The 17,186-nt window shown below is 51.9% G+C and overlaps 1 protein-coding gene across 1 annotated transcript in view; it reads left to right on the top strand.

The window, feature by feature from the left end:
• The window catches only part of NRDE2 (NRDE-2, necessary for RNA interference, domain containing), a 53,775-nt gene that overhangs the window by 29,349 nt on the left and 7,240 nt on the right, over positions 1–17,186 (top strand). Inside the window, exons 7-13 of the mRNA XM_028098176.2 lie at positions 1,103–1,236; positions 4,084–4,204; positions 6,778–6,953; positions 9,162–9,548; positions 10,292–11,232; positions 12,034–12,172; positions 17,107–17,178. Of these exons, the coding sequence (XP_027953977.2) occupies positions 1,103–1,236; positions 4,084–4,204; positions 6,778–6,953; positions 9,162–9,548; positions 10,292–11,232; positions 12,034–12,172; positions 17,107–17,178 (1,970 nt within the window). The remainder of the gene's footprint in view (positions 1–1,102; positions 1,237–4,083; positions 4,205–6,777; positions 6,954–9,161; positions 9,549–10,291; positions 11,233–12,033; positions 12,173–17,106; positions 17,179–17,186) is intronic.

Raw genomic sequence — 17,186 nt, forward strand, 5'->3', positions numbered from 1 at the left:
TTGCTTTATAGGGTCATCGAGCACGTTAACGGAGATTGACCCATGGTGAGTCTGGCTCCGTGTCCAGCACACAGCAGGTGTTTATTTGATCAGAACTTTGCTATTTCTTTTCTTTTTTTTTTTTTTTTTGGTAAAGATTTTATTTATTTGGAGAGAGGAAGAGGGATGAGAGAGCATGAGCAGGGGGAGGCGCAGAGGGAGCCCGATGCGCGGCTTGATCCAGGACCCCGGGATCATGACCCAAGCCAAAGGCTTTTAGATTAGATTTAACTTTTAGATTAGATTCTCATTCATTCATATTTATATTTATATTCTAAAGATATAAATATATTGTTCTAGAAATAATAAGCATTTACAACACTGACATAAAGAGCCTCATATTTGATATCATTTGTGGTATGTGCAAATAGCCTATTGTTACTCAGAACATGAAACTATACCACAATTCAGACAAACTGAAATTTTCATGGATGGAACCTTGATTTGTTTACAGTGGCCTCCGAACAAATGATGAAGATGGATCACCATCTAGTGATCCATCGAGCACAGATCTTTGCTTTCTGATGAAAATCTATACCATCCTTCTCCTAGAATTTTCTTGTAATAATGAGCTTTGAGTATTTGGTAACTGTTCAGAACAACCTCTTGCCTTACTTTTTTTTTTTAAGATTTTATTTATTTGAGAGAGAGCATGAGAAGGGGGAAGGATCAGAGGGAGAAGCAGGCTCCCCGCAGGGAGCCTGATGTGGAACTCGATCCCGGGGCTCCAGGATCATGACCTGAGCCAAAGGCAGCCGCCTAAACGACTGAGGCACCCAGGCAGCCCGTTCTCTTGCCTTACTTTTATGCAGCATATATAGTTGTTAATATTTGTATTCCACAGTGGTTTCATATAAAAATTGGAATAAATGTACTTCGATTACAGTTCCGTGGTGAGTCCTTTTAATGAGGACACGTATTAGTACAGCTTTTGAAAAGATCACAGGAACTAATTTTGGAGAAAACATGTTCTCGGTGTTGAAACGCATGTTGTTAGAAGTTGTGTTCTTTCCCTTGAATTGATGTTAACCAGGCTTCTCCCTCTTGCTCTCCCTGCTTTCAGCTCTCTTTCTTCAGCACTGTCACTTCCTGCGGCAGGCCGGTCACTCTGAGAAGGCGATCTCGCTCTTCCAGGCCATGGTGGACTTCACCTTCTTCAAGCCAGACAGCGTGAAAGACCTGCCTACCAAAGGACAGGTGCGGGTTTAGTTGTGAGACCGACCTCTCCCCTCCCTCTCTCCCCCTCCCTCTCTCCCCCTTCCTTTCTCCTTCTCTGTCTTCTGGGGGCAAGTGTGGATAATGGGAAGCGGTGGTAGTATTTTTAAAATCCTATCCTCTTTGTATCAGTCCTGCTGAGAACTGTTGCTCAGAATATGCTGGTGATCCAAGGAAAATTCCATAATGAAGGTAGTGGAACTTGGAGAGATGAAAGATCTACTCCCCCCAGTATAAAGACTCAACCATGTCCCTCCCTTTCTTTTCTCACTTGTGGGCCTTGTTTCATTGCTAATTGTCCCCACCAGGCAGAGAAACAGGGCTCATGCCTCTTAGAGCACGTCTCACTGTCTCCTCCCTCTGTGCCTTTGAAGCTAGGTCTTAGGTCGTTTCCCCAGTTCGCATTTCCACTATGTGAGATCTTTGCAGGAATTGCAAACGATAGCGCATGTTGGCACTTTCTCGACACTGATCCTAAATTGGGGAGGTGTCGTTTAGATGACAAGTGAACATTGCCCATATTTGTGATGTGAAGCAATAAAAAAAATCTCATCATAGAGCTACCCATATAAGAATGCCACCTTCTCCCTTTTTCCTTGGAAGAAATCTCCATTTCCGACTTTGCAAAGGGGGTCTGGTGGAAGATGGATAGGATATCTGAATTTATAGTGAACTGACAGGGGTCTCGGAAGGCTAAGATCTCCATCTTGTGGAATGTTCCTGAACTGCCTTTAAAGACTATTTTTTTCATCATTATTTTTATCTGTTTCTTTCCTAGACGAAATTGAGTTAAAGAATATTGGCTAATATTAGTATACCTGATTAGTAGTATCATAAGCCAGATAACAAAATTATTTTAAGACCTGGTGTGCTGTTTTAAGAATATGCTGTGCTACGGAAGTGAATCTTGGCGGACTGCGGGGCCCTGGGTGTGTGGTTGTAGGGTCAGGGTCAGAATGGCCCTCATCCCCGCCCTTTGCTGACGATCATGGACTGTGATGAGAACAGTTCCTTGCGGGGAGGGCAGTGCCCAGGACTGTGAAGCATGAGGAGCCGCTCCCCTCAAGTGTCAGCAGACCCCGCTGCGTGCTCTGGAGGTTTTCAATACTAACAACACATGTAGTTTCAAAGCATTTACAAGACAACTTTGAAATAAAGCTTTATCTTTAAGGACATTCCATATCTTTAAAACTGAGAGACATTGTTATAAGACACAGTAGTATAGCGTGAAAGAAGCAGAGTCTGGTCTGTGTTTCTTTTTCCTTTTTTTTTATTTTTTAAGATTTCATTTATTTGACAGAGCTCATGAGGAGGGGGGGCAGCAGAGGGAGAAGCAGGCTCCCTGCGGAGCCTGACATGGGGCTTAATCCCAGGATCCTGGGATCATGACCTGAGCCAGAGGCAGACGTGTAGCCTACTGAGCCACCCAGGCACCCCTTGGTCTGTGTTGCTATGGAATATAAATAAATCCGTTGTAACTTTCACACTTTAAAAAAAGCCACACTTCTTTTTGTTGAGTGCGCTTTCTTCTATCCCTCCTGTAAGAGCAAGACTGCGAAGAGAGAGCGTGGTCTTTCCAGCTCCCCTACCTGAGGTGGCTGCTGGGCACCTGGTACGGGGCCCGTGTCCAGACCACTGCCCTGCCCTCCCGGGGCTCTCTTGCATGTGTGCGGGGCACCGCCCTGGGCTCAGGCTGGACCGTCCTGCGGCTCCTGGTCCACAGCTTGTCCCTGGAAGCCTCGTCTTCTTCTAAAGGTTTCTTACAAAAGCTTTCCTTGAGCAAGTGGTTGGCTCACTTTTGAAGTCCTTATTGTCGAGGCGCCTGGGTGGCTCAGTTGGTTAAGTGCCTGCCTTCGGCTCAGGTCGCGATCCCAGGGTCCTGGGATCGAGCCCCGCATCGGGCTCCCTGCTCTGCGGAGAGTCTGCTTCTCCCTCTCCCTCTGCCTGCCACTCCCCCTGCTTGTGCTCTTTCTCTCTAAAATAAAATATTTTTAAAAAAGAATTAAAACAGCTAAAAAAATAAAGTCCTTATTGTCAGGTGATAACACGATTGCTTTTCTGTTCATTGCTGTGTTCACATTCTCCTCTACAGGGAATTACTGCACTGAACTGGTCACCACACACAGCAGACCTAGTGCCCAAATGCATGAGAGCAGAGGTGTGATCACAGGGCCTGGCTTTAACACACAGACCTTTTTATTCACTGGCTGTGCCAACAAGCGTTTATTGAGTCCCTACTAGGTATTGGGCACTGTGCCAGATTTTAGGAACACAGAGTTGAGATGTCATGCCCTCAATAACTCCCAGTCTGTCCTATTGAAACTTTGAATCCCCTTCTCCTTGGAAGGTCTTGAAAGCGACATGATTTCAGGTATTCAGGGGCCCCGTGGCTTTAGGGGAACGGGCTGTGTCCCTGTCCCCAGTTAGACTGGCATACCAGGGTCAGAGATGGGAAACCAATCCTCTCCTACCCAGCTGGAGGCCCTTCTCGCCGACCATGGCCGGTCTTTCTGTAACAGACTCTCAGAAGTGGTAGCCCGTCACGCTTTACCGTGTCTGTTTGTTACAGGTCACTAGACCCAGCGCACACTCAGGGGTGTGAATGCCACAAGGCAAGGGTAGGGTCACGGGGGGCTATCTTGGAGGCCGCCTACCACACTAGCTCATTATTTTTTCTGTTTTGGGGTGTATCCTGTATCTACTGGAAAGACTGATGGCACCCAAGATTTCAACCAGAAGCCCCTCTTAGGCCTATTAGAGCACACTTTGCTCAGTGACTCAGCAGTTTTGTACAAGTTAGGCTCACCTCCGTATTTTGAACCTGAACAGGTGGAATTCTTTGAGCCCTTCTGGGACAGCGGGGAGCCCCGGGCTGGGGAGAAGGGTGCTCGAGGCTGGAGAGCCTGGATGCACCAGCAGGAGCGAGGCGGCTGGGTGGTCATCAGTCCAGGTAAGGCACCTCTCTTTAGGATGCGTACACCTCTGCCGCCTTCTTCTGGAATGTGTTTTCACGTCTTTCTGATTATTTGTTTATATGTATAAACTCTTTTGTCAGTCTCTAAGAACACTGTAGAAACATGAAAATGTCAGAAATACGTTAAGTGGATGCGTTGGGAGATTATAGACTGTCTCTTACCCTTAGAGTCAACCCCCCAACCCTGTGGAGGGTTTGAGTTTCTTTCCAGAGGAAGTTTCATTTTTCCTTTTAAAAGGTTGCTACTCCCTACGAGTCCTCCCCTCCCACCCCATTTAGTGTGTCCTAAGGACAGTCTTTCTGTTTTCTTGGCAATGTACAGACCATCAGATCCTTTGAAGCATCCCTCCCTATTAAGAATACTATAAAATAATTATTAACTAGCATTTATGTAACTGTCATTCTAAATGACAAGTAATTTCTGGATTTACAGCCTAAGACAGCGCTGTCCAATAGAAACATAATTCAAGCCACAAAAGTAACTTCATATTTTCTAGTCACCACATTAAAAAAGTAAGATGATGAAAGTAACATTGGTGATACATTTTGTGTGACCCAGTGTGTCAAAGCCTTAATATTTCAATGTGTAACTATTAAAAAAATTGAGATATTTTGCATTTTATTTTTCACACAAACTCTTTGAAATCTGGGGTGTATTTTTACACTTTACAGCACGTTTCACTTCAGACTAGTCGTTTTCAAGTGCCCCGTAGCCACATGGGCGTGGCTGCCATCTTGGCCGGCACAGCTCCCAGCCCTCATTGCTTCTCCCCCTGGTTTTGTTGAAAGTGCGAGGGGGAGAGAGGCCCAGGCTTGGCTAGCCTCTTCTCAAAGATGTGTCACCTTCCTGGGCCTTGGTTTCTTCAGGGAATGAAAACTATGGATTAGCTCCATAGTTTTTTTGCCAAATAAAATCTTAAAAATAAATAGGGCACCCGGGTGGCTCAGACAGTTAAGCGTCTGCCTTCGGCTCAGGTCATGATCCCAGGGTCCTGGGATCGAGTCCCGCATCGGGCTCCCTGCTTCTTGGGAGCCTGCATCTCCCTCTGCTTCTCTCTCTCTCTCTCTCTCTCTCTCTCCACCCCCCTCTGTCTCTCATGAATAAATAAATAAAATTAAAAAAAAAAATCTTAAAAATAAATAAATAAATAAAATAAGATTTCTTTAGTTGGCAGAGAGAGACACAGCGAGAGAGGGAACACCAGCAGGGGGAGCGGGAAAGGGAGAAGCAGGCTCCCCACTGAGCAGAAAGCCCGATGTGGGGCTCAGTCCCAGGACCCTGGGATCATGACCTGAGCCAAAGGTAGACGGCTCAATGACTGAGCCACTCAGGCACACCAATAAATAAGTCTTAAAAAAAAAAAAATAAAATTCTTTGAGGAACCACTATACTGTTCACAGGACTGTGCCATTTTGTACTCTCACAATTGGTGCACAAGGGTTCCAGTTTCTCCATATGCTCACCAACATTCATTTTCTGTGTAACTTCTTACGATGGGCTTTTTTCCCCTTCGCATCATCCCCGAGATCCATCCGAATTATTGCACGCATCTGTGGTTTTTTCTCATTTACCATGAGTAGTAGTCCATGGTGTAGACATACCGCGAGGTTTATTTCACTGTTGACCTACTGCGGGGCACTGGGCGTGTTTTCAGAGTTTGGCCGTTATGAGTAACGCTGTTGTGGGTATTAGTGTACAGGCGTCTGTGTGCGCGTAGGTTTTCATTTTTCTGGGATCAGCATCCAAGAGTGCAGTTGCCAGGTCATGTATAAATAAATGTACGTTTAATATCTATAAGAAACTGCCCACCTGTTTTCTGGGGTAGCCATACCATTTTATATAGCCTGTTTGTTTATTTTTAAATATTGAACTTTACAGAAGACTCAAGACTTTTCTCCTCTTCCATTCTGCATGTTCAGAGTTAGGGAACAAAGTGAAAGTACAGGATATCTTGAATTGACTTTTTTTGAGAAGTGAACACAGGGTGTGATCATAAGGCCACTGGCTGAAAATCCTGATGGCTTTAGGAAACCTAAACCAGTGCTGTTACTAAGTGTCATTTAGCGTTCTGGAACTGTGTTGTCCAGTACAGTAGGCATTTGCCACATGTGGCCATTTTAATTAAATTAAGATGAAATGAAGTAAAAAATTGAGTTCTGCCGCCAGCTACATTTCAGGTGCCCACTAAGTCACACGTGGCTGGTTGCTACCATAGTACGCAGAAGGTATATGTTATGTCATCATCGTAGAAGGTTCTGTCGGACAGTGCTGTTCTAGAATATGTGTGTTCCATTTTAATTGCTATGATAGCATTAAAAATCATCTGATTCCATTGGCTAACCTGCCAGGGTTTTTTGGGAACCCGACTGGTGATAGGAGAGTCCCTCAATGCCTCTGAGTCCCTGAACGTTCCAGAAGGCCGGGCCTGGCTCTAACTCGTCTTGGCCCTCCAGAGGCCCACCACAGCAGCTGGTGTTGCAGACTGGTTGGGCATCCGTGGTGGTTTTATTTGCTGGTGAGGTGAGCTAAAAGTTTTGCTCTCGTCTAGATGATGATGATGACGAACCAGAAGACGAGGACCAGGAAATAAGAGATACAAGTCTGCCCAGGTGGCAGATCTGGCTCGCCGCCGAGCGGTCCCGAGACCAGAGGCACTGGCGGCCGTGGCGCCCTGATAAGACCAAGAAGCAAACCGAGGAAGACTGTGAGGACCCAGAGAGACAGGTGAGTGTCCCACCCTGGGAGGGAGGCCAGCCGCGGGGTCCTTCCCTTCTCCCCACTGCCACGGGCTTTGCTTACCTGCAGGAAGCTTGCTGAGCGCCCGGGGCACTTGCCTGGCTTGGGAGAGGTTAGCCTGCTCCCGTTCCTGTCTCTGGAGGCCTCACCGGCCACCGGTGCTGTGGGAGCGTGGAGGAGCCTAACCGCATAGTTCCCGTGCCCAGGTCGGAGGGAAGGCCCCTCCAAGAGATGGTCTTCCAGTCACTCAGTTAATTTTTCACACGGAAGCCTGAGGACTCAGGGTTTTCAAAACGTGGTATCCCTGTTCTAGGTTATTTAGCTCTGTCCGTCCGCTCTCCCCACCGCACGCTTGCGTCCTCAGAGACGTGGTGGTTTGACTCTGGAGGACGGGGACTGGACGGCGAGGCTGCGCTGGGACAGTCCGTACACAGCTGGTGTTGCTGGGGAAGCCGCTCACATTTCTGGAGCCACTGTTGTGCGCCAGGCACTTCGGTTGTCTCGTTGACTGTCCTGGAGTGACGTGGCCCATGCTACCCCTGTCTCGTGGCCAGCAGCTCTGGACGTTCGACGTTAAAATAAAGGAAGAGATTCTATTTGGAGCCTGAAATGGACCCAGTTTCCTAAGACCCCAGCCGTACTGCTTGGCATGTGACGCACTCTAGGGACAGACCAGCAGGTGTTTGCGGTCGCGAGGCTCCCCAGCTGAGGCCTGGTTGGTTGTCTGCGACCCTCCTGTGATTTACATGCCCCGAGGGTGGGGATTTTGCTGGATCACCAGGGCACAGACAGTGCTTTTCTTGTGCTCAGTTAGTGTTCCTGGATGTTGAATGACTGTTCGATGCCGGCTCTTTTGCTCCAGGCACAGGGATCAGCACACGTGCCCGGAATGTTTGAGGAGTGGCGAATGGGGTTAGGACGCAGGGAATTGGGGAGCTCTGGGCGGGAAGAAGGGGCCGACGCCAGGGAAACCGCTGCTCAGCTCTAGGGTGTTTGGTGTGTGGCCTGCTGCGAGGCGAGTCTGCACAGGATGTCCCTTTCCCGACTGGCACTGCGTGCGTTGGGAAGAGCAGGGTCTTCGGTATTCGAGGGTTTTACACCATTCAGGGTCACCTCTCCAGAAGCTGGTTCTCGAGGCTCAGAGTTCTGGCAGTTTTCTGGAAGCTTATTTCTGGAGCAAGCTTCTGCTGTGAGCAGTTCTTGTCACTTAGCTTTTTCTCTAATCAGCGCCTGGAGGAGAAAAGCTTTCTGATGAATTGACAATTCTGAGGAGTCTGAGACCAGGGAGTCCAGTTTTACTGTGCTCATGCTTTGGTTTCCTCTTTGCTGGGAGCCTCGGAGACCAAGTAGGTCAGTGGTGCCCTGAGACAGGCCGGTCTCCGTGGCCTTACACTTTAAAGTGACTGCATGAAATCAGCTACGGACATGTACAGTTAGCATTATGTCTTAGAATTGCTCTTACCACGGCCCGTGGATGATAAAGTGTCCTTCCTCCCTTGCTGCTGTTTATCTACCTTTGAGCATATTTTTCATTTCTGAAAGCAATTTTATATGAAGAAACCACCAAATAATTCTTTTTTTTTTTTTTTTAAAGATTTACTTATTTTTAGAGAAGGAGGGAAGGGTGGAGGGGGAGAGAGAGTATCTCAAGCAGACTGCTGAGCGCAGAGCCTGATGTGGGGCTCGATCTCACAACCTGAGATTAGGACCTGAGCCGAAACCAAGAGTCGGATGCTCCACCGACTGTGCCACCCAGGTGCCCCCAAATAAAATTCTTATCTTCTGTCTTAATAAACAGTTTTGACGATCGTAATTTATTAAAGTAACTACAAAAGCAATTATGTGTGCTTTCAAAAGGGAATATGATCCGAGATTTTCTGTGAATCCACCAGGCTCCTTTGGAAGGTTTCGGCTTAAGCCCGCTCACGGCCCTCCCTCCTCCTGAGAGTGCCTGGGCAGCATGAGAACGCCACCAGCTCCCGCCAGCTCTCCAGTACCTGGCGAGGCCTCTAGCTTTTTTGCAGCTTGTGGGAAACCTAGCTGTTGTCTGTTCAAAATTTAATTGGAACAGTGTTGAATCATTAGCACATCCACATAAAAGGAGCCGTGGGGAAGGTCGCGAAGCCTTGTCGCTTATCTGTCGCGGTGAACAAACCGTGCTCCCTGGCGGGCCACCTCACCGTGTCTTGGTTACAGGTGCTGTTCGATGACATTGCTCAGTCTCTGATCCAGCTCTCCAGCCAGGATCTTCAGTTTCAGCTGGTTGTGGCCTTTCTGCAGTTCCTGGGCGTGCCTTCTGGCCTCAGCCCCCCAGCCTCCTGCCTCTACCTGGCCATGGATGAGGACAGCATCTTCGATAATGGGCTTCATGATGAAAAGCCACTGACTTTTCTCAACCTGTCCCTTTCCGGCGTCAGCTGTGTTGGCCGCTCAGACCCACTGGGCTGCCGCCGCTGGACCCGCGGGCACAATCGAGAGGGCGAGGAGTTCATCCGCAACATCTTTCACCTTGTGATGCCTCTGTTTTCAGGCCAGGAGAGGTCTCAGCTCTGCTTCTCCTGGCTACAGTACGAGATGGCAAAGGTAACTCCGGCCTCCCCCGCCCCGCGTGGGGGCTTCAGAAACGATCACGGGGCTCTTGGTGTTCCTCAAGCGCCGGGCTTCGGCACCTCCTTGTTCAGGGACCCCCAAGGCCCCAGGATGTGGCCGCCCCACAGAGGGGCTGGGAGGGCAGGAGGAAAGCGGGGGTGCGCAGCTCGTCAGTGACTGGAGCTGTTGTGTTCGCTCCTCTGCCAGGTGTCTGGGATTATACGAGCAGTTAGCGTGAAGAACCAAGCTTAAGCAGGCATTAGGGGGTTTCGGGGTTTATTAAAAGATAAACTAAGCTACTTACCCTGCTCTTCACATCTGTCTGCGAGAAATTCCTCTAGGATGGACTCTTTTGCCTTCTCCTGGCCACCAGTTAGTATTGACTCTAACGCCCAGAGCTCTGCGCCTGAACTACGCAGATTGCGCACACCAGGATGTATTATGAGAAAAGTGTGCGAGGAAATTTGGTGGCCCCCCTCTCGCTGGAGGAGGATACTTGGAGCAGACGAGCCTTGTTTTCCGAGGTTTCCGGTGGAAACCTGGATGCGGTCGTTTGGGGGTGCCAGTGGCCTTGGTTCAATCCTGATATTGTCCAGTTCGGAGAGCCTAAGTGTTTAGCAGCCATGTGATGAAGAAAGGAAGTGTAGACGCCCGTGTCGCTTTCTGAAGTGCACAGGACAAAGGGATTGCTTGAAAATCACAGAGCACTTGGGAGTCCTTTTCTTTTTTACTTCCAGGTCATTTGGTGTCTGCACACTAAAAACAAGAAGAGGTTAAAGTCGCAAGGAAAGAACTGCAAAAAACTCGCCAAAAACCTCCTTAAGGAGCCAGAAAACCGCAACAATTTTTGCCTCTGGAAGCAGTACGCACATGTGGAGTGGTTGCTCGGCAACACCGAGGACGCCAGGAAGGTGTTCGACGCGGCGCTCAGCCTGGCGGGGAGCGGAGAACCGCGGGGGTGCGAGCTCTGGGAGCTCGGCCGCCTCTACGCGGGGCTGGAGCTGGAGCTGGAGCTGGAGCTCTCGCCGGCCGCGAGAGGGGCCGCCACGGCCCGAGCCGTCCACATACTGACCAGACTGACGGAGAATGGTCCCTACGCACCCTACTCCGGGCCGGTCTTGGCCGTTCACGTTCTGAAGGCCCGGAAGGCTTACGAACACGCGCTGCAGGACTGTTGGGGGCAGAGCTGTGGCTCCGGTCCGGCTCCCGCCGACGCCTCTCACCGCCTCACCGGCCCGCTCCAGTGCTTCATGCTCTTCCAGTACTTGACCGTGGGGATCGATGCCGCGGTGCGGCTCTACGAGCAGGCGTGTGCGAAGCTGCGGGGCTCGGTCTCCCCGGGCGGCTGTGGCCCGGACGAGCCCGGCTGCGCGCAGAGCCCGGGCCGCGGTCTCGAGGCCGTCACGCTGACGCACACGAGCCTGCTCCGCTTCCACGCGAGAGTCAGCGCTTGCCCCGTGGCTCCTCTGCGGCAGGCGCTCTCGGACGCCTTACGGTGGTACCCGGGCAACCAGGTTCTGTGGAGGGCCTACGTACAGATTCAGAGTCGGTCCCACGCGGCCAGTAAGACCAGAAGATTCTTCGATGCCATCACCAGGTCTGCCAAACCCTTGGAGCCGTGGCTATTTGCCATTGAAGCTGAGAAGATGAGGAAGAGGCTGGTGGAAAGCGTTCAGAGGTAAGCACGGATGTCCGTGCGTCCGCAGAGCCTGCGCTGTGCCTGCCGTGACCGCGGTGCCTGGCGGAGCAGCCGTGGTAACTGCGTCCCGGGCCAGAGCAGGGGCTCCCGCGTGGGACTGTGGGTTCAGACCCCAGCGCTGCCCCGGCCTGGCCGTGTGGCCTCGGGCGAGTCCCGTCCTCTCGAGACCGCCTCCTGTGCGGGCTGCTCGGCGGGGCCGGGGAGGGAAGTGCTGAGCCCAGAGCCCGGAGGGAAGGAATTCCTGGCCCCCGTCCTTACTCCTGGTGATGACGGCGTCGCGCGCCCCGTGTCGTCTCTTGATGTGGCGCGTGTGTCCTCCCGGGAGTGCTTCGGCCGTGGCTTCGCTCTGGCCTCGTGTCAGCGGACGCCTCAGAGCCGCCTCTGAAGAGCGTTTCACTTTGTTTTTTATTTCTTCCGCTGGGATTTTACTCTCGCTACATCCCCTAAATTGAAAGGACTTTCCTTCCCGCCAGGGAGCATTTGCGTTCTGCTCAGTAAAGCGGGGGCTTGGCTCTCGAAAGCGGAGACACAGGGAGATTGTGAGTCCTGGGTGGACTCTGGCCTAGAGAACACGGAACCCTGGGCGCTGCCTTCCTCTGGCCTTGGAGGGGCCCCTCGTGTCTGCAGTCTCGCCCCCAGCGCCGCCGGACCCGGGGGACGGCCCCGTCCCTGACGCGCTGGTCCTGCCGGAGCTGACGTTGGCCGTGGCTAGCGCACCTCCCCCGCCGGCGCCTTGGGCGCGAGCACAGGTCTCGGGGTCACGTGAGCCTTGTTTTGCAGGGTGGGTGGCAGAGAGGTCCACGCCACAATTCCTGAGACCGGCTTAACGCATCGGATCAAAGCCCTGTTTGAAAATGCTTTGCGGAGTGACAGCGGCAGCCAGTGCCCCTTACTGTGGAGAATGTATTTGAACTTTCTGGTAAGAAAATGTTTCGAGTGTCTGTTTTCCTGCCGAGCCTCCGCTGCTTCCTCAGAGGGGAGAACGTGCAGGTGTCCAGTAGCCACGTCCCAGGAAAGCTGGCAGGGGCTTAACTTTCCCCCTCACACCTTCTCGGCCTCGACGAATCCTTCTGAGAACCCTGGTGGAGTCATGTCAGGTCTCTCTGGACTCGGGAGGGGGACACAGGTTGCATTGCTCCTCAGCGCTTTGGTCGGGTGATAGGAATAATCCCTGGGCTGTTCGCAGGAGAACTTAATGTGGCTCTCTCGGAGGTGACTTCCTTGAGCCAACAACTTAGAAATGGCCTAAGAGCTTTCATTGGAAAGAGACCTTCATTCTCTGCCCTCTCTGTTCATAAGAATTCCCAGGTTCTGATTCTGTTCCGTCATTGAAGGTAGGATTCACCCTAGAATGTAGTTTTGACAAGAGGCCTCTGCAGAGCAGCTTTGTTTTCACGTAGAAGTACCCGTAGTTAGCGACCGAATACGGGCAGATGCCGTTTGATCGTGGTCACATGCGTGTGGGGCTGAAAGGTGCTGCTTGGGCCTCGCGGAGTCTGTGAGGTGACTTTGCCTTTGGTTAAGGACCTGGTTGAGATGCCTCATTTCCTGGAATACATCTGCCAAGTTGCGTGGTTTTTCAGAAATGTAGTCTCCTGGGCCACTTGAGTGTTTCAGCTGAAGGCTACTAAATCACACCCAAGTGATCTCTAATAAATATTGTACTTTTTAGAGGCCAGGAGTGACCTTCCTTATCTCTCTGATTATTTGCACTGGATAAATTCTCAAGGCAGTCAAAGTATTTGAACTTTGCCAATCAGCACATGACAGACTTGGGTATAAAGAGATGTGGAGAAAGTAAGTTACGGGCTGGGAGAGCTTTGGGCCTTCCCCATCTGAGATTTTGGAATTCGTCTTGGTGTGCCTCCCCTGAGCTCTTAGACTCCCGATGGCAGGGGAGCCGCTGCGTGTCATGACAGCAGCTTCCCGGCACACCCAGGACAAGGAGGCACATCCTTGCGGGCAGAAGTCGGCATCAAGATGAACCAACCCAAGTCTGTGTGGTTTGTTTTTGTGTAAGATTTTATATGTTTGACAAGAGAAAAAGAGAGCACAAGCAGGGGAAGTGGCAGGCAGAGGCAGAGGGAGAAGCAGGCTCCCCGCCGAGCAGGGAGCCTGATGTGGGTGGGACTCGATCCCAGGACCCCAGGATCACGACCCGAACTGAAGGCAGACGCTTAACCTACTGAGCCACCCAGGCGCCCCAAAAGTTTTTGTTTTTTTTTTAACATTTACTCATCAGACCCAAAAGCTCCGGTTTTATATTTCGACCGTGTGTGAAATGGAAACCTTCAGAAATCCAGATGGTGCGTTCCCAGCGCATTCGTCGCTGCTGCCTGTTAATCGGGGCGGGGGTGCAGCTCAGGCAGACCGCAGTCCGGAGAACCGGCTTCCCGTTTCATCGCCGCTCCTGTGGTGGGACCACTCAGCCGAAGGAGCAGGGGAGGTGCTCCCTCAAATTTCCAGTGCTGATACCGTGTGAGTCTTTGTAAGCAAATGAAGGACCTTGAAATGTGAAAAGGGAGGGCTTGCAGACTTGCCAGTTTAACTTCCCCTGTTGTCGGTAGAGGTGGTTAGGGCAAAGATGGACTTAGGGTATTTTTACAAAGAATCTTCCTGAGCCAAATTTGGTTGGATTGTAGAAAAATTCTCCTTGACTTGGAAGAGAAGATTCAGGCCCTTAAGGAATTTCTGTCTTTCTGGAAAGAGGTAGCATTGAACCAAGGACGAGTTTGAGCATGACTTCTCCTGCAGCTCCTGAGGCATCTGGGTTGGCTCCCGAGGCTTTGATAACCCCATGAAAAAGTCCAGTTAGGGCCAGAATGCAAGGTGAGGAGAGGGCCGAAGGGAGCCAGCTCTGCGGAGGAGAGCTGGTGCTTTGGTTGTGTGTGCGTGTGTGCCTTCCCGTGTGTGTGTATGTGTGTGCACGTGTGTGCACACATGTGTAGATCTATATGCACGGAAGCCTGTTTATGCGCTTGTTTTTTTTCCTGCAAAAGTGATGGAGGGATTACAGCTGCTTCTTGGCCACGGAGCACGTGGGACAGGGGCGGGATTGGCCAGTGAACGCTGCCCACCAACGCTGGAACTCCGCTTGAAACCTCTGCTGCGAGGGCGCTTTCAAATGCGCCGTTCTCCTTGCATGTGTAAACACGTTCTGCCAAACCTTGTTTTGTTGTTTTGGCTAATATTGCAGTTCTTGTTTTTCTTTTTCTCTCTTTTTTTTTTAAAGATTATTTGAGAGCGAGCACAAGTAGGGGCAGCGGCAGGCAGAGGGAGAGGGAGAAGCAGGGTCCCCACAGAGCAGGGAGCCCAGTGCGGGGCTCGATCCCAGGACCCCGGGATCACGACCTGAGCCGAAGGCAGATGTTCCAGTGACGGAGCCAGCCGGGCACCCAGAATTGCAGTGCTTTTCAAGATTGTGAGAGTTCTTTAGTTTGGTCATCCAGCTACACAATCAGGAAAGAAAGGACGGTGTATGAAACGTTAGCTGGTGAAATAATCTTACAAGCGGAAGGAGCCATGGCCCCTCTGTAGTCCCTGGCTTGTTTTACCCTCCAGCATCATTTCTTCTTCCCCCGTGTTGGCAGCGGGCGGAGGTCAGCCTTCATCGAAAGGCCAGCGCTTAGAAGAGCCGGTGGGAGGGCGAAGAGTCATCTTCCGTTCACTCTGCTGGTCATGGGGACGTAAGCCTCCTCCCTGGAGCACTCCGGGTGTTGTGGAAACAGCTTTTTGTTTGGGTTGGGTATCAGTTGGGTCAAGTTACTTTAAAAAAGTTGTATTCACTAACAGCTGCTCAGATTTGTCTACAACCAGATAAGAAAAGAGAATCAAATTTTACCAAAGCCCCTCAGGTGTTTCCCTTTCCGCTGATGCTGCCTCCGCCAGCTGGGGGCGACCCGCGCCAGCTAGGAGGGTACACGGGGGCCGAGGAGGTGATCCCTTGCTTGCGCACTTGCTGTTGTGGAGGGGCAGTGGCCCCCGCACAAGGCCCTCTTGCTCTCCGGGCTCGGGCCTTGGGGGGCGGGCCCAGAGGGCTTGAGCTCCATGAGCCTGTCTTGTGCCCACTCACTTGTGTCCTCCGGTCGCCGGGGTCCTCTTGGCTGGGTCCCTCCTGGGGTGTGTGTGAGGCTCCCTCCCTGACTAGAGTGGCCTCTGCGTGAGACCCTGGCACCCCTTCACTCTGCAGACCAGTCGGCCATACGGGGAAGGTGGCCCCCACGCTCTGCTCCTTCCCCGGCTGCGTCCCCTTTGGTTCTGTGCTCACCCCATCCTGACGCTGCGGGGTCGCATAGCATGTGGGAGTCGCCTGTCGCTCTTGCTTCAGCTTGGACTTAGGAATGGTACCAGAAGGCACGGGTTGTCAGGACGAGGAAACTTAGAGGGTGAGGACGGACGCAGAGAGCCAGGGCAGCTCGTCTTCCCAGGGGAGGCTCTGCTCTCGGGAGAGGCCGAGGGTGGGTACTAGGTTGGGTCTCAGAATATGAGATCCTGCACGGGGACAACCAAGGGTCAGCACAGCGCTGTTGCCTGGCATGGAGCCCTCCCATACCTGGTAGCCTAGGCGTTCTCCAGTGGCTGATGAAGGGAATCGCAGAGAGCAGTGTTCACTGGAGTCTAGCCAACCGATGTACCTGAATTTGCTGGATTCCAGGGTTATCAGTGAGCCTCACAAATACAGGGCTTGAGAATGGACAGTACAATTTTTCCTTCTTTCAAGAACAAGGAAACTGTGTCCTAAGTTTGTGAGAGGATATTGAAGTATTCTGGTGTGTGAAGGAAGGACAGCTCTCACCGTTCCTTGCGTATGAATTCAGAGAGGTCCAGCCTCGGAAGGGCTGGAGGGGAGGGAAGACAGGAGTCCCCCGGGCTCTGCAGCTGGCTCTGGGGGTGGCGAAGGCCCGCCATCTCAGGTGCTGGCTGTAGCCCAAAGTTAGTCCCTGTTTCTGTGAGAGTTAACCTGAAGGAACTGCAAAGGAAGGGAGGCCATCTTTAGTGGACAGAGCTCCTAAGCCACAGGCTGGAGTCTCTAGATGCATCCCCCAGGTTCTGGGGGTCAGTCTCGTGCCAGATGCCACGTGCTGGCCATCCGGTGGGAAGAGCCAGCAGCCACTAGAAAGCTCTCCCTGTGGGAATGGCAGCGTGGAGGAGGTGGGTGGGGAGAAAGCCCAGAAGGACTTCAGCTCCATGAGCCTGGCTTGTGCCCATTCACAGCTGCAGGTTTCTGCTGGCCTGGGGAGCGGCCCTGCTGAGCTGTGGTGCCTTCGAGGAGCCACTGAGTAACAGATCCCTTCCTGGGACCGGGACACACCCGGATCCGGGGGTGGTGGGGAGGACACATGTGCCCTTTCCATGCCCACTGGAAACTGGAGCAGTGTGTCTAGGGGTTGGGATTAAGGATATTATACTTGGAGAGAGAATATGCTGTATATCTGCGTGCTCTCAGGCTGAAATTCCTGACCAGAGGTCTATTTTTATTAACAAGGAGCTGATTCAGTGATGCCGGTTACCTCATTACTCTAAGATCTTAGAAAACGGCAAGCGTTAAAGCAGACATTTTGTGTGTGTAAAGTCATCAGCCTGGTCGCGCGCACACGGCCTCGTTCTGGGCGCTGTTCTGATGCGAGGCACGATGGCCCCCGTGAAGAAGGTGGACCAGTCCGAAGTCGGAGGGCCCGGTCCCCTCCGGGTCCATCGGTGCAGGGGAAAAGCCACGCAGCCTTGGCCCCGAGCACCCCTGCCCAGCGGCTGAGCCCCCGCGTGGATCAGGACAGGGTGGACAGGCCGGATCCTGTGGCCTCAGACTTTGCTTCAATTAATCCTCTTTGTAATTCTCCCCCGCCTCTGCCTCAGGTCTCCTTGGGAAACAAAGAAAGGAGCAAAGGCGTGTTCTACAAAGCACTTCAGAATTGTCCTTGGGCAAAGGTAAGTCC

Source organism: Eumetopias jubatus, unplaced genomic scaffold, assembly GCF_037043125.1.
Source record: "Eumetopias jubatus isolate StellerSeaLion01/CBP00866 unplaced genomic scaffold, mEumJub1_p1.0 scaffold_7, whole genome shotgun sequence".
Classification (NCBI taxonomy): domain Eukaryota; kingdom Metazoa; phylum Chordata; class Mammalia; order Carnivora; family Otariidae; genus Eumetopias; species Eumetopias jubatus.